Source organism: Solenopsis invicta, chromosome 2, assembly GCF_016802725.1.
Source record: "Solenopsis invicta isolate M01_SB chromosome 2, UNIL_Sinv_3.0, whole genome shotgun sequence".
Classification (NCBI taxonomy): Eukaryota; Metazoa; Arthropoda; class Insecta; order Hymenoptera; family Formicidae; genus Solenopsis; species Solenopsis invicta.
In genome coordinates, this window is record NC_052665.1 from 9,924,414 (window position 1) to 9,942,070 (window position 17,657).

At 30.4% G+C, this 17,657-nt stretch overlaps 1 protein-coding gene across 3 annotated transcripts; it reads right to left on the bottom strand.

Annotated features, from left to right (window-relative positions):
• Nucleotides 1-3,610: 3,610 nt before the first annotated feature.
• Nucleotides 3,611-17,656, bottom strand: LOC105200712 (cysteine--tRNA ligase, cytoplasmic). Of its 3 annotated transcripts, none has more exons than XM_011168381.3 (10): nucleotides 17,498-17,656; nucleotides 14,329-14,507; nucleotides 13,105-13,447; nucleotides 11,333-11,473; nucleotides 11,049-11,259; nucleotides 9,671-10,146; nucleotides 8,361-8,505; nucleotides 8,062-8,285; nucleotides 6,860-7,228; nucleotides 3,611-6,744 (listed from the first exon to the last, which is right to left on the bottom strand). In XM_011168381.3, exons 2-10 carry the CDS (start codon nucleotides 14,505-14,507, stop codon nucleotides 6,610-6,612), a joined length of 2,223 nt encoding a protein of 740 aa, XP_011166683.1. In that variant the 5' UTR covers nucleotides 17,498-17,656; the 3' UTR covers nucleotides 3,611-6,609. The 3 variants fall into 3 exon arrangements, with proteins under 3 accessions (XP_011166683.1, XP_011166682.1, XP_011166681.1); XM_011168380.3 differs by lacking the exon at nucleotides 17,498-17,656 and adding an exon at nucleotides 14,765-14,918; XM_011168379.3 differs by lacking the exon at nucleotides 17,498-17,656 and adding an exon at nucleotides 14,675-14,905.
• Nucleotide 17,657: the final 1 nt, after the last annotated feature.

Here is a 17,657-nt window from a genome sequence, read left to right on the forward strand (position 1 = left end):
GATTGGAATGCACTGATGAATCAGTGAATGCATATTTCAGATAAATTGGAGTAGCGCAATATATCACTATAATTCAATAACATCAATTTTATTTGACGTGTCATTGAGATTTCGTGTTATCGACATAGAAAACTTCACGTTTGACATTCAAATTCAGAGCTCTGTACGGCGTTACCATGTTCATATGATAACAACTGTCATGGTAATATCTCAAAAAGTAAAAATTCTTATAAAAAAAAAGTTCTTATTATATGAACATGGTAGGGAATTGATTTTGGCAGGTGACCCAATGGCTATCGTAACATCTTGTTAATGAATTGATATTTTATTGAAAACATTAATTATGCATACGTAATGTACAAATATGTTTGCTACAGTCATAATTTCTTAATATAAATGTTACTGTGTATTTAAATGACAACCTCAATGTTAAGAGGTACTCCTGTGGTACTTTGTCATGTCACCATGCCTGAGCGCGCGAAATGTAAGCTCTGTGATTCGTAAACTTTCGTAATCACGAATAATTTAAAAACCATTGTACCCTCGACATTTTTGTATTAGAATTTTTTCTTAGAATGTTCTGAGGAATCCGCTCTTAAAAGGGGATGCGAGCTTTCTAGGACACCCTGTATAATAATATATAATCGTCTACGAAATTTGTTTTTATATGACTTTTATATTTAATGTTATATATATATATCGTTTTTTAAAAAACGCGCTTATCCTAGTAGGATTCGAAGCCAGGATTTTTGGAATCCTGGATCCATGAATTTACCATTATTTTATTATGCCTTGTTACGCCATTTTTTTCTATTGATAATTGTGTTAGACATTGTTTATGCATAAACAGCGCCAATCAATTACTATGCTACATGGAAAATTATTATGAACAACTAAGCTTGATTGAAGACATTCTACAGTGTAAAATTTATAGAAATTTATAAGATATTGTATACGTATTTATCGATATTTGAAATTTATTCAATTCAAAATAATAAAGAAACATAAATTTCATTCAACATATTTTAAAATTATTGATATTTAACTGCAATTTAGTAAAAATAAAACAAATATTTTATATTTTATTATATTAAAGGTATTAAAATGTGCATAGTAAATAGTAAATAATAAAGCAGAGAAAATCACATAAAATTCTTCGAAAAATACGTACAATGTTGTCCTATGGCTATTATAATTTTCAGAATAACTTTTATGAGAGAATTCTCTCTATGAACGCATCGAAGATAAAACGCTAAATATGCTAAATATGCTAAAATAATGCAAAATTTTTCATGCCACGATTATTTTAACACAATTAAGAAATACATAAAAATTAATATAAATCTTAGCAAAAGCAATTATTTAAATTGAAAATTAAATTAAATTAATTAATTAAAAATAATAAATGTTCATGAAAAGTATTAAATATGAATTTATTTTATTAATAATTAAAATATTAATAAAGATAGAAAAAAAGCAACTGAATGTACAACATATGATGAAGCTTTCGTTCAATCATTATCTCGCTAGGCCAGGCGTCACTGTGATATCGCGTTACTGACGTTATTTTCGATTTTTCGGCTCGATTATTGAGAAGAAATAATTGAGATGACGTTTTTCGTAATTATTTGATGTGTAATCAAACAGCGCGATGCAGCTGTTAATATACCAGAGCATGTCCAATTGTAGCGTCTTATACAATTATGCACGAGCGATCCAAACAAGTTAGGATTATTGTAATCTGAAATCCGCTAAAATTACGAAATACGATAGTAATCTCGTATCTGCAACGGAATTTTTCTACACGTGCGAAATACAGGCACATGTTACTCACTTGCAACACAGCGCATTTATCTCTGCAAATCCATTATGATTCAAAGCGTTAATCAATAAATAACATCTTGGATCGATTAACGAGAAATACGGAAGGATTAATGATCGACAATATAGATTGGAAATTCCTCTGCAATTGTTCGACTTGACACTCGGCTATATTTTTATTAATTTGTTCGTGCAGTTCGTGCTAATATTGACACAAGTGAAGAAAACTTCCAAAAAATATCATTACTTGCAAAATATCATCTGCTATCTCGTTGTTAAAACGCACTTTTGGCCTCTGCTACATTATCGATGCATGACTGATTTGTACACAAGGTTGCAAAAGATCAAGCTAATTACAGAGCGATTACTGAAAATAATTTATTAAAAGATTGAGTCATATATGTTGATAAAAGATACATGATAACAAACTTGATTAAAAGATAATTTATTAATAGATTAAACTGTTAAGATTGGATTTACGAATTTTACGATTTTTACGAATTCATATTTCTGCTCTCCTCATAAATCGTTCCGATAAAAATGATAATTACGATATAAAAATTGTACTCAAGACAAAAGGATGCTAAAGTACCGCGAATTATCGACGTTTACAGCATCTAAATATCTCTAATTTGCCGTTACAGAATCACAAAAACTTTTTATGGAATTGAAATATGCGTAAAAAGAAGAGGTGCTTAGATAAATTTTACAAGAAAATCGAACAAAAAGGTAATTATTAAAAATAATATAGCCATCACCCGAGATTAACTTTACCTTAATACAGAAGTTGTGTGTAGCTCGTACGTACAAAATGAGAGTTTTTATGCGACTATACATACTTCGAGTTATGCAAAGTTGAACAATAACATGGAATTTTATTAATATTTTTTTAACGAAATTTTTATATTGAAATATTTCTTCGATAAATCGATTGTTATCGTCTAAAGAGCGATGTTCAAAAAACATAAGAGATGTCATTTTATATTTCATGTTAAAATGATATTTCTAAAAATATCTTTTTAAGTCTTTGAATACAGGAAAATATTAAATGAGGGAAATTCTGAACGATAAAAAATTAGCAAAATAATTTAATACTGTGTTTTTTTTAACTAAACCAATTTAAAAAAATATTTTTTTGGACTAGCCATTATCACCACTTCTTTTCTTTCGCCGATTATGTAGTGCGTCACATTTTTATAAATCACGTCCTAAGTAATAAATATTTCATTACTTTGAGTCTACAATTTGTTAAACAACACTTTGACGAATGTAATCGTTCAAATGTGTTCAATATAAAATATTGATTATAAACAAAATTATTCAGTAAAATAAAAGTAGATTGGAATTGAATCAATCCGAAGAAAGAAAACTATAAACTTCAAATTTAATTACCTTTGTTTTAATTGATCAAATTCAAACCCAATCTTAACCTCAACCTTTAGTGTGATTACGGTTTTTACTCTCGCTTTCTAATAAAAATTTGTATAAATGTCGGAATCCGTGGAATTCGGGGCCTTGAACACGTGTGCGGACGTGTTCGCCCGCTACTGGAAATATTTTTTAAATCGTCGATTGCGTCACAATCGGCAATTATTTCAATTCCTAATTTTGATTTTCGACTGCCAATTTTGTGTTTTTGCGTTAAACAATGACTTTTGAGGGATGGCGGTAATGACTCCAGTTCAGGAGGTTTAGGGACGGGTGTCAAATTGAGAAGAAGAATAAAGCGTGAATGCCGCGAGTGAGCGCGAGTGTTAGCGAAAAAGCAACATTATTAAAAAAGTCTAGATTTTTTTATAAACACATTCTTTTATTACAGCACATTAAATATACATTTGTTATTAATTGACATCTCAGTTTGCTTGTTGCCAATAGGCCTTTATCCTTATTCATTTATTTTTTATAAAGTTCTCGTAATAATAACGTAATGTTATAATCATTTGATCAAGTGTAACGACGATAGAAGATCAAAAAGAAGAAAATCGCATGCGAAAGAAAACTTGAAAAAGTTTCGATAAAAAAAAAAAACTTTGCGCGATTCCAAGGAAAAGTGTACTCGAACGCACAATGCTTCATTAATAATAGATACGTAAACGCAAGTACAACACCGCGACGACACAAATATGTGCGAGAACGTGACGTGAGACGTATCGCATTAAACTTTCTCGATTAAGAACGAAAATGCTTTCTGCGGGAGGTGGTTTAAATACCGCTTCGTTCCAGTCCGGAAACATAATTTCGAAACATAAAATCGAGAGAGTGTGGGCGCGGCTGGTCGCTTTTCCCGATTATTCCGAGTTTTCGGGACCGGGCACCACCGTCGTATCGTTATTATCGGATATGATGCGTATTTTACGGGGAGTTGGAAAAGCGACTGACGGGTCGACCTGTTTGCTTGCCGCTCTGTGGGTTTTCACTGCTTTTGAATACGGGATGAATATCGGATTCGGTTCGCTCCGTTTCGCTTCGCTTCGCGTCGCGCCGAGCCACACGAGCCACATTATATCGCCTTTCGCATTTACGAAGCTGTCACTGTCCACGGCTTGACGCCCACTCGTTATGAAAGGGGTATTATGCTTTAATAATGGACAGCATCGCACGTCAAATTCATCCGGTCGAGTGGAAACGCGTAACATTTATTTTGTTCGACCACCAGTTTCGAATCGCATCGGCACGATACATGCCGATGTACGTACATCAAGTATGAATGTACCGTGATTCCGTGATATTGGAGGCGTTCTTTTTTAACACTGACTGCCAAGCTGATTTCGGCATTGAGTTTAATAATGAATCTAATATATTACTTAAATATTTTGTCCTTTTACATTAATATAATTTCTATTGTTTCTTTAATGTCTAAAATACTTGAGTTATGCCCATTTTCACCAATGTAGGTTAACTTTGATCTCAGTTTAACTTACTCCCTATCTTTTTCTAATTCTTAGAACTAAAGAAAGATAAAGAGTAAGTTAAACTGAGATCAAAGGTAATCTGCGTTGGTGGAAATAGGCATTAATTGGCGTCAATACAGATTAATTTTAATCTCGGTTTAACTTCGATTCTCGATACTATTTTTCTAAAAATTAAAAAACGATAAAAAGTAAGGTAAACCAAGATATAATTAATCTACACTGGTGCAAACAGATCTTAGTAAAATCATGCTTACGTACATTTCTACCAATAGAAAATAATTTTAATCTCGGCTTAATTTACTTATCTTTTTCTAATTTAAAAAAAATAAATAAATAAAGAGTGAACTAAACTGAAATTAAAGTTAATCCACATTAATAGAAATAAGGATTACTTAATCAAATAAATAAAATCATCACCACAAATTGTAACGGAAATTTTACAATCGCTAACCCACAAGATATATGACAGTTCAAGTAATTAATATACATAAATTTTACATACGTAGCAATCTCATGATGAAATATAAAATCACGTATTTATTGAAACTTAATATATATAAAATTCACATATATATTTCTTGCAAATATAAAATCTTATAATATTGGTTATATGACTGTTTATAAAGTACAATGTTGGAATTCCTATTACATTAATTCGAAACAATAAATGTAATAAATAAATTATAAAAGAAGGTAAGTGAAATAAATAGATTACAAAATTCAAGAAAATTTAACAGCTGAAAATATACAAAAACTCGTAGGGAAAAGATACTGATAAAAAATTGTATTTAAGTTTAATTTCTTAACTAAAGCTTTTAGAACAAAGCTTTTTAGAAAGATCTTCGTATGAACTAATTTAGATATCAGACACATATTTACTAATTTGAAATTATATTGATATATCATAGGGGAGAGTGGGGTAAATTGGTCTTAGCTGCAGTGTTTGCTCTCTATAAGGCACAAATAAAGTCCGATCGTAAAATCGAAGGTGCCATTGGAAAGATAATTTAATTTCCTACATTTTTGCTTTAGTCCATTTTGACGTATCTCTTATCTGTATTAAACCATAACGGAAAATGTAAAAACGCTTTTTCCGGTTCAATTTGAAACTATTGGTTCCCCAAATCAGACACTCCCATTTATTTAAATAAATAAATAAATAAACACCAACTTAAATAGAATTGCAAAAGATTACAATGTATTTTTTTAGTATTGAATAAAAATCAATTATTAAATAAAATTTAATTATTCCGAGTCTGATAACTCATAATATTTTACTAATTTAACATTTCTAGAACCAGATTTGGTCGGTCGATTACCAGTGCTACGATCAGGATGTAATTCCGACGTAAAAGTTCGATTTGGACATAAGTCCTTTCAAACCTTGGAACAATTTTTACAATAGACCGCAAAAGAAATCACAAAATAATTGATATTTTTTAATTTTACATTCTTTAATTATCTTAAATCAATTATCTTTCAAATTTTTAACACCTTTTAAATAATAAATAAGGATTTTCTTTTTTTTTTAAATTTTCACATGATGACTAAAAATGACTGAAAATATTCGCGTGTATTCTTCGAATGTTATAACAGAACTGTCAAACTACTGTGATATGTTCAGTGTCTTATAAGGACTTTACATTATAAATGGCACGCAAATCTGGTTAACCGTATTCATTTAAATTAAAAATGTCCGATTTGGAACCCGATCCGATTTACCCCACTCTCTATAAATTTTAAATAGCAATTTAAATATTTCTTAATACTTCAGAAAAAAAGAATTATCATTCTTTATGATAGTAAAATGACAATAGTTGTTGAAGTACAAAACGGGGAACCTGCAGTATAACTTCATAATACTCTTAATAAAATCTTAAGATAAACAATCTTTTTGCAGAGAAGCCAAGTACTCAATGTATCTCCTTTCCTGCGCCTGCTGCAACTTTTGCAACTTCTTCAGTAGGCCTTTACTAATCTCTTTACCTTCCGCATCGTGCGTTGGTAATCCCTGCATAGAAATACAAAAAAAATTTATATGAAGTATGAATCCTTATACATATAATTGAAGTAAATAAATTTTCATAAGATGTTCAATGCCTGTTAAATAAGGTTATAATGTTTACCTTATCGTCAAATTGAGAATATTTGTCTTTCTCTAATCTGAACATGTCATTTGGCGATATTTTTTGCTGCGCCTCTTTCGCCGCTTTTCTCTTTTCTTTCTCTAGAATTTTCTCTTGTTCTAATTTCTTCTTTATTTCTTTTTCCTTCAACAACTCTTTCCTGTTGACTAATTTGACTTTACAAGGTTCTTCATATTTTCCAATCTTCTTGCTGTCTTCCAATCGCACGCCAACATTCGGCAAAATATCGTCGCGTAATCGATCGCACTCTTGCAAAATATCATTCGCTTTCAGGTTTATCGCGCAATTTCGAACCTTCTCTCGGAAATTCGCCAAAATTTCGAGGTATGGCATAACAGTCTCTTCAAACTAATCATAAAATAAAATGTGTTATAATTGCATTATTTTTTTTGTTTCATATTACATTAAAATATCTGCATTTATGTACATTTATCTCTTGTTTCAAAGTAAGTAAATAAAAAATTAAGCGACAATAAGAATCTTCCAAACGTCTTGAAAAAACTCTTCAAAATTATCAGAGCACATTTAAAAAAAAAATGCGATCAAATTCTTACTCAAGCGTAACGTTTTTCAGATAAAATTAAATTAAAAGCCTCATTATCTGCCAATCTCATTATCTGCAATTAACTTAAAATCAACCTACTCTAATTCCTTAATTATTTTAATTATACATAATTTAATTGTTAAATATAATTATTATTATAATTATCATAATATCAATTAAATATTTTATTCATTTAATTTTATTTTATTTTTAATTTTATTTAGTTAAAACAATTAACTTAATCATGATTTTACATAAATTATAATTTACAAAAAATTGATAAAAAATTCTATAACTTAAAACTTATTCCTAATCTAATTTCTTAATTATTTTAATGACACATCACTTGATTATTAGTTAAAGTATAATACATAAATTATAATTTATAGAAAAGGACAAGAAAATAATACGATTAGCTTTATGTTTTACAATGGGTAATTGTTAAATCGGTTGATTAATTTAATTGGATGATGAGACCAGCCTAAGTTGCCAGTAAAACTCCAAAGTAAAACTCCAAAAGTTAAATTCATGGTGAGAGATAAAACTTGATAAAAAAATAAAAAAATAAAAAAAAGGGAAATCTGAATACAGTTATATTCATTTTTATCGATGTAACTTATTAATATATTGATCTTACATTTGTATTGTTACTGACTGTCTCATCGTCAAGCGGAAATCCGATTGTATCAGGTGAATGCGAGGAAGGAATGGCCCCGAAAATGATAAACATCTTCGTAATATACAAGGTAATATCCTTAAGAAGAAGCACATCTAAAGTTTTTGGATTTAGTGTCATGTACACATTGCCAGCTACCACAAGATCTCGTATTAAATCGAGAGCAGTCCTCGTATCGATATTATCTGAAACAGATACATCTTTTTAGCAATACATAAATCTACCAATAATTAAAATATAATCAAGACTTAAAAACTTACCGCACAATGCTTTATGTACAGCATCTTTCGCAAGATGAAATTCGTTACTGAGTTCTATTTCAGATTGACGCCATTTTATAAAACTATGAAGAGTAGTACGTGTATCCAAATTTCTAATCCTACATTTTACATTTAGGAAGAATTCCTAGAAATATAAAGCAGCACATTCATTTTCTAGACACGTAAACATAAAAACGTGTACACAATACAAAGATTTTAAATATCTACTATCGTTTTTAAGTTTGGAAGCATTTGCATCACATTTGTATCGATCATTTCGCATTTCTCAAAAAGTAAGAAAAAAAATGTGCGATTTACAAAGCACATAATACATATTTTTTCTTCTCTTTGTTCTTTTCTATAAACTTTTTAGTTTTAAAGTTAAAAAATATTTTGTAAAAAATGTATTTTTACATAAAAAGTGGTTTGATATTACTGCGAAAAGTTATCGCACCAATTTTTTTTTAAAAAGTCTTTAAGTTTAGATCTAATTTGAAATATTTTTTTAATTTTTGTCCGATAATATTTCATCAAGTTACAGCACTTCAAAGTAAAATATTTGAAAAACACCAATTTTCAATTTTATGTAATTTAAGAACAAAATATCATAGAGCTGAAATTAAAAGACAGATTTAAGAGGATGCCAAAGTTCTATTTTACCGATCAAATGCGATTTTTTTCAACATACTATTTTTCAAATTGTATCTATAGATTTAAAAATTCTTTCCCATAATTAAAGTATAGGTATAAATTTAGCAAATTGATCGATTTTATACCGAGAACGAAAAAATTTAAGAAATTTAGATTTTCTTTTCTCTTTTCTATCTACTCTTAGTCTAATATAGCGTCTATCAACATGTACTAATATTTGCTTAATACAAATTTTACAATCTGTACAAAATGGAAATAGTCTGAGGTATGAATAATGATAAATTAGCGTTGTATTCTTAGATTTTAACTTGGATGCTTAATATGAAAGATTAGTCTGCTTAAAAATTTGTGCATTTATATGCGTGCGATATTGATATAGCAGTATGTAGTGACGTATTGCCGTTTCATAAAACGTACGTATGTATTGTAAATCGTATGTGTAAATTATTTAGTTGGTAAAACTTTAGCATCCCTTTAAAGCTTTTTCATTTTTAAAGCGCATTTTTTGAATTTTTTTATGATTTCTTTTTTCTGAGATCTCAATTTTCATAAAATGCGAGAAAATTGCCAAAATTCTCGAAATTACGAACGATTAAAATTTTTTGGATACGTAATACCATATCAAGATATTATACAATACATATGAGTCTTGTACTCACGTTAAGAAACTTTTCATACTGCACAGCCATATTCATAGTATTATCACTGTAATCTAAAGTGTCTTTCCACGAATGCAAAAGGAAGGCAAGTCTGAGTTGTCTGCTCGAATATTTCTTTAAAGCTTCTTGTATCGTAACGAAGTTTTTCAACGATTTCGACATTTTGCAGCCGGCTATAGTCAGATGACCAGAATGCAGGAAGTACTTGACCCAATCCGAATTGCCATAGTATGCTTCCGCTTGTGCAAGTTCATTGTCATGATGAGGAAATTTGAGATCCACTCCGCCTGTATGGATGTCCAAACTATCTCCACAAATTGTAGATGCCATGACCGAACATTCGATGTGCCATCCTGGACGTCCTCTGCCCCAAGGACTGTCCCACCAAGGTTCACCTGACTTTGAACTTTTCCAAAGTGCAAAGTCCGTCACGGATTTCTTTTCAGAAAGCTTATCCACCGTAGTACTCAAATCGCCTTAGTAAAACAAGAAAAAAGTTTAATTTTAATATATAAAAGACAGAATGTTTACTCTAAATTTTATTTTTAAAAATTCCCGAAATTTTACAAATTTTATTTAAAATTCCAGCTAAAATTAGAAAAATTTTTTTAATGCAACTTTAAAATAAAGAATCTCGTACAATTCTTATGCAAAAAAGTTATTAATAAATTAGTAAATGTGTGCGTGCGTGCGTGCGTGCGTGCGTGCGTGCGTGCGTGCGTGCGTGCGTGCGTGCGTGCGTGCGTGCGTGCGTGCGTGCGTGCGTGCGTGCGTGCGTGCGTCTTACTTTGAACTAGATTATAACATTCAAAGGTTGTTAAAATTGGAGTATAATACTTGAGTAGGTTTATTTGTTAGTTTATCACTTTATTTTATAGTTAACTTCTCCGCTGCGGCCGTATATGAATTCATTACTTCCTACGCTGCCTACTATGTCAATTTTACCCCAATTTCTCAAACGCTCTTTTTGGGTTATGTTGCAAAAACATTACAAATAATTATGACAATTATTACAAAATATGAAGTATCACCCGAAAATAAAGTGGTATGCAAGTATTGATGACGTTTCTCTACATTCATTTTCTATAAAATTCATAAGTGATGAAAGAAATCTGTATCTAATTGTAAATTCAGAGGATTATTTTGTAATTGTATATCGAAGTGAATCGAAATATTCGGATTATTGTAATATAAATTTGAATATAATTTAATTACAATATTGCACATCATACCCATGTACCTTCAGCCCAACTTTAATTTGATAAGTTTATTAATCATAAACTTTCTCTTATTCTTAAAGTTTGATCAAGTTTTTATATATGAAAAAATCGAAGAATCTCTCTAATTTAAAAAAGTACGAAAAACAACTCAAACTTACCTTCTCCCTCCTCTAAACTCGACGTATCGCCATACGCTTCTGGTACGAGCTTAGCATAATGATGTTTCTCTTCTTTGTCAAACTTGCTCACATCAAAATACACTGATCCATTACTTTCATAAGCAAATCCATTATCTATTATTTTATCTATATACTTTATTATTTCGGGTATATATTCGCTAACTCTTGTGAGCACGGTTGGTTTTAATACCTAAAAGATTTGTGAAAAACAATGACAATTAGAAATCGAGTTTGTTCTAAAAATAGAAACATTCGAATCTTACATTTAAAGCATCCATATCTTTATGAAATTCTGCCTCCCAATGTTGCGATAATTTACTAAATATGGAATGTTCTGTGATTGTGCTACCTTTCTTCTCATCTAACCAATTGGCTAAAGGGTCTCTAGCCTCCCTCAATAATACCTATACATAAAAATTAATTACATTCATAATGTATGTAAAATAAAAAAAATAAAAAATAAATAAATAAACCTCAATTAAACATTATCATATTTATATCATTCATTTACTACAATGGTATAACTCAAAAAACAGTTTTCCAAAACATGAGTTTGAAAGTTTTAAATCGTTAAAATCATAACAATATTATTTTTAAATGCGATTTTGCCATGATATCTCACCATAAAGGAATAAAAGTTTCATTTGCTTTTTATTCAGCATATTCATCAATTCTCACCTAGTATAAAAAAATCCTTAAAAGCAATTATTTTTTTTACTTACGATACTCTCGACGCAAAGTATCTTTTTCTCATTTTCTCATTTCAATATTTAATTAAATAATTAATAAAATGAACTGAGGTACATAAAATGATTTACTTTAATTCTTTCATAATTATTTCACTAAGAGCAAATAATTTTTATAAAGCAGGAAAAAAGTTCTCTTAATTAACTTTTGTAAAAAACGTTTTAATATTTTAATTAAAAATTATCCTTTGTGTACATTCTGTTTTATTTAAAATTAATTCAGCTATGATAAATTGGCTATAATAAAGATTAGATTTATCAATCTACTTTAACTCTTTGTGACATGGTGTAGCTTTAGACTACATCTATCATCCAAGTTTGTTTTATAAATTAATTAATTGTTTCACATATTCCTTTAGCATGTTTGGTATTGCTGGATTGCTACAGGTTTCCTTTAATTATTAAGGGGTCAGACCACCTTAACCAGATTTAAAATAAGCATAAATTCAAGATAAAAAAAATTAAATGCTGCGTATAATTAAGTGAAATTTTACAGGTATAATGTATGTATATACAATATGTACTGTAAATTTTAAAAGTGATTGAGCTCAAAATAAAAACTGCACAAATAATTCTTACAAAGCTCTTTCGCCGCAACATATATAAATTTATCTCGGAAACTAATAGTCCGATTGACTTCATTTTCAATCCGATATAAAAAATTCAAAATTTTTAATGGCAGATACAATATGACGAACAAAATTATCAAAATTAATTAAATTCGCTTGAAACTTATTATTTAGATGTTTCCGAAGTTTCTGATTACGAGTCCGATGTCAAAAATACAAAATTTGAAATATCAGATGTAATATGGTAGACCAATATGGTAAACAAAATTTTCAAAATTTTAAGTGAATTCAGTCGATTTTAAAAATTTCGTCCGCTATATTGAATCCGCTATATTGAATTTTGTATTTTTCACACTGGATTCGTATTCAGCCATCTCAAAAACCTCTGGGTAATGAGTTTCACAAGATTATATTCACTAGAAAAAAAAAGTGCTACAAAGGGTTAACAATCTATTGTTTCAGATGAACTATATAGATTTAGTAGGTTGTATTACAAATCAAGCTACAAACTTTGACAGTAGCTAACATGTCTGATGTCAATAGCAATATCTATAATTTTTTAATTTTTTAAAATAAAAATTTAGTATTTTCTTAAGAAAATTTTATATAAAAAAATTGGTACAAACCCTGCTTTAATAATATTTTCAGAAAAAAAAATTCTTGAATATAGGGCTATTTTTTATATGTTTAGGTATATATAATCTCTTAAGCAATACTTACTTTTTGAAACTCTGTAATTTTCTCCTCATCCTTCTGCTCAACTGCTTTCTGCAGATCTTCAATAGCTCCTGTTATTTTATGCAACATCTTTTCTAACATGCACTTCTTATCAGCACTACTTGTAGTTCTCACAACATTTTCCACATTAGACATTACTTCTCTGACGTCATCTAATATATCATTTAGACTGTGATTTTCTTCCACATATTTTTCATAAAGGTAATTCTGTCTTGCTCTTTTTATAATCTTATCATCTATATCAGTAATATTCATCACATACATGACGTCATATCCAAAATAGTGTGTCAGTACGCGACGTAGAATATCAAAAGATATGTACGATCTACAAAAAAGAAACATCGCATATAAATAACACATATATTTATGAAATTTTTAATTGAAAAAATTTAAACAGAAATTAAAATGTGAATTATCTTTTGCTTCAAGAATCTTTTAAACTTGTGTATGCCAGTAACCAATAGGAAATAATGCAAATAAAAGAATTGACAAATAAAGAAATATGAGTGCCTGATACTTTTGGCCAAGACTGTATAAGATAAACAAATGTGTAACAATGCCAAGAATTAAATTTTTGTACAAATTTATAATATAAAATGATCTAATTATATAATTGAATATATAATCAATTGTATAATTAAAGTATAAAACATTAACACATAACCAACATACAAAAATATAACAAATTTTCAAATTATTCTAAAAATAACAAAAAATTTGTCAAACATCTGAATGAACCAGTATCCAATGTAAAACACTTGCCTTTAATGTCTTAAATGTTTATACTAGATATTTGTTCTTATAAAATAAATAGAAAAAATATCTCTATAAACATGTTTCTTAAAAAATGTTAAGAGCATTAAAATATAAATTCTAACCTGTTATTATGACAAATTAATTCATTTTTTTTAACGTTAATTTTTATATTAAAAATAACTCACTTTATATATATTTACAATATTTCAAGATTACAATTAATTTTAATATTATAAAAAACATATTAAAGATCAACAATAAGTTTTCATGTATGTAGGTATGTATAAGATTGTGTAGGTATATATATTCAATTACTAATATATTTATCTTATATACTTAATCAAATAGAATATGTAAAATAAAATTGTTCCATAAAAAACAATCTGTTTTATTAATTGGAATAGATGTTTGTAAAAAAAAAAAAATTATATTTAGAGATACTGTTAATACCTTGCATGGCCCATGTGTGAAGCATCATAAACAGTAGGTCCACAACTATACCAGTGAACCCAATTTCCAAATTTTGGGACAAACACTTCTTTCTTCCTGGTCAAGCTGTTGTACAATCGCAGCACTGGCTCGTCCTTCTTGTCCGGCAGGTGCCAAGCTGGTTGCGTTCTTTTTGCCATCTTTAATTCAAAGAAAGACAACGCGTCACTTCGTCAGTCGAAAGTATATTTCTTCGTGGCTCGTACAGATAAATTAACATATTTCTTTTAATAATTTGAAAATAAAGAAATATTTAAGAAACCATTTATAGTAAGAAATAAAGAAAAACCAATTATTTATTACTAACGATTGATTGAGGTTGCCAACACGATTTTCTAAAAATCGAGCCAAAAAATCTCAAATTTTGAGATTCAAGAAATTAAACCGAGTGTAAAACCTGTTATCACTTCTTCCTTCAGTCTGGCGCCTGTTTGTTTAACAAGGATCAATACGACCAAGGTCGATCACGTGTCCAATACCGTATCCCACAGGTACTTAGCTGACGTAATCATTAGGTATACCAAGGTATACTGAGGTATGCATATATACCATACATATCAGACATGTGCAAACAATCAACGGAAATTGTTGGATAGAGCATGCGCATGTCATACTTAAGGGCCTCGCACATGAAATGCATAACATAACATAAGTACAACATAAGACCGATGGACCAATGAGCATCCAGCATAAAATCGCCATATTGTTTTACATAACATTTTCATTGGTCCATCGGTCTTATGCTGTGTTTGTTATGTTATGCATTTCATGTGCGAGGCTCTTTATAAGCTTTCTACAATAAGCTATTAGTCGGTATCATAAGTCATAAGCCATAAAAATTGATCAATCACAGTCAAATATTCTCTTCACATTTGACCTTAGAACATATGCTAGTAGTATATGTTCTAAGCATTTGACTGTCATTGGTCAATTTTTATGACTCATGACTAAAGGCCGCGACACAGGCTTTTGCATAGCTGCATAACGGTATGCATAAAGAAATTGATTGGTCCATTTCCTTGTGCATGTGCTAACGGATCAATCAACTTCCTTATGCATACGGTTATGCAACTATGCAAAAGCCTGTGCTGTGGCTTTTACGATACCGACTAAAGACTATAACACACACTTTCCATAACCGTAACCATAAGATGTACCGTAAGAATTAGCCAATCACAGTCGAGAATTCAAATTCTTATTTCTGAATTCTCGACTGTGATTGGCTAATTCTTACGGTACATCTTATGGTTACGGTTATGGAAGGTGTGTGTTATAGCCTTAAGCCTGTTCTACAATAGCAGTAAACACAAGACCGTAAGGTCGTAACGTAAGAAATGAAAATTTTTCATTTGCTTACGAGCTCTTAAAATCATGCCTTACAACCTTACGGTCTTGTGTTTATGCTATTGTAGAACAGGCTTTAAAGGACCTCGCACATGAAATGCATAACAGAGCATAAGCGTAGCATAAAGCTTTTGGACCAATAGGAATCTTATGTAAATCAATATGGCGACTTTATGCTGAATGCTCATTGGTTCATCGGTCTTATGTTGTGCTTATGTTATGTTATGCATTTCATGTGCGAGGCCCTATATGCCTGTTCTACAATAGCAGTAAACACAAGACCGTAAGGTTGTAACGTAAGAAATGAAAATTTTTCATTCGCTTACGAGCTCTTAAAACCCGCCTTACAACCTTACGGTCTTGTGCTTATGTAAAACAGGCTTTAAGGTCGGTATTATGAGCTTTCTACAATAACTAATCGATGGCATAAATTGTAAGCCATAAGAATTGACCTATCACAGTCAAATGTGAAGAGAATCTTTGACTGTAATTGATCAATTCTTAAGGCCGCGACACAGGCTTTTGCATAGCTGCATAACCGTATGCATAAAGAAGTTAATTGGTAATCCGTTAGCACGTGCACAAGGAAATGGACCAATTAATTTCTTTATGCATACGATTATGCAGCTATGCAAGAGCCTGTGTCGCGGCTTTTACGGCTTACGACTGATGACACCAATTAAAGGTTGGTTTATGCAGGCTATAACAGCTAACTTATGCCGGAATCTATAAGAAATTGACCAATTATAATCGATTTATAGAAGAATAATCGACTATGATTAGTCAATGTCTTACAGATTACGGCATAAGTTAGCGGTTATGGCCTGCATAAATCAACCTTTAGAGTTGATATAATAGCCGTTACTGTAAGAAATTTATCGTAGTCGACTATTTTTCTATAAATCGACCATGATTGACCAATTTCTTACAGTTACTGCTATTATAAACCAACTTTAATACGTCGTATGTCGGTTGCATAATCTGTATAGGTTTTTTACAATAAGCTATTAGTCGGTATCATAAGCCATAAAAATTGACCAATCACAGTCAAATGTGAAAAGAATATTCGACTGTGATTGATGTCTTATGGCTTATGACTTACGATATCGACTAATAGCTTATTGTAGAAAGGCTAGTAAGCTTAAGCCCGTATCAGACTACGCATTGAAAATTGAAGATTGAAGATTAAAGATTGAGCTTTGGCCAATCAAAATAAAAGGAGTTAAAATTTGCTTGTTTTGATTGGTCAAATTTTAATCTTTAATCTTCAATCTCAATCTTCAATGCGTAGTCTGATACGGGCTTTACAGCTTATACAACCGACATACGACACATTGTAGAACAGGCTTAAGCCGTAAGAATTGACCAATCACAGTCAAATGTGAGAAGAGTATTCAACTGTGATTGGTCAATTCTTGCAGCTTACAGCTTGTGCAACATTATAGAACAAGCTTAATAGCTTGTTGTAGAATGGGCTTTAACTTCAATAGCAAAATTTTTCATTTTTTGCCTTTCCGCCCTAGGCAAAAAGTTACATGATCGATACCTTCGTCTATTGGAATTGACCAATTGCATTTGTCATTTTACATAACAGATAATGCAATTGGTCAATTCCAATGAATCCTAATAGATCGATTTACTTTAACAAAGATTGATAAAAGAAGTCTTAATTAGTTACATACTCCAATATGCTCTTACTTATTCCAACGTGCTCCAATATGTTTGTAGCAAATGTATTGGAACATGTAGAAGTAAAAAACTGTTGAAGTTTGTGACACGAACAAACCTCTCAAAAAGTCAAGTGCACGTGTGCGATGACGTCACAAGCGACGCCAGTCGCGTCGTTATGAGAAGTAGCCGTGCGGCATCGCGCCAATTGGCGCAGCACGGAGAGCTGAACCAATCACCGCCGCCGTCTGTCCATAATGGTCGCGTAAACTTTTTCC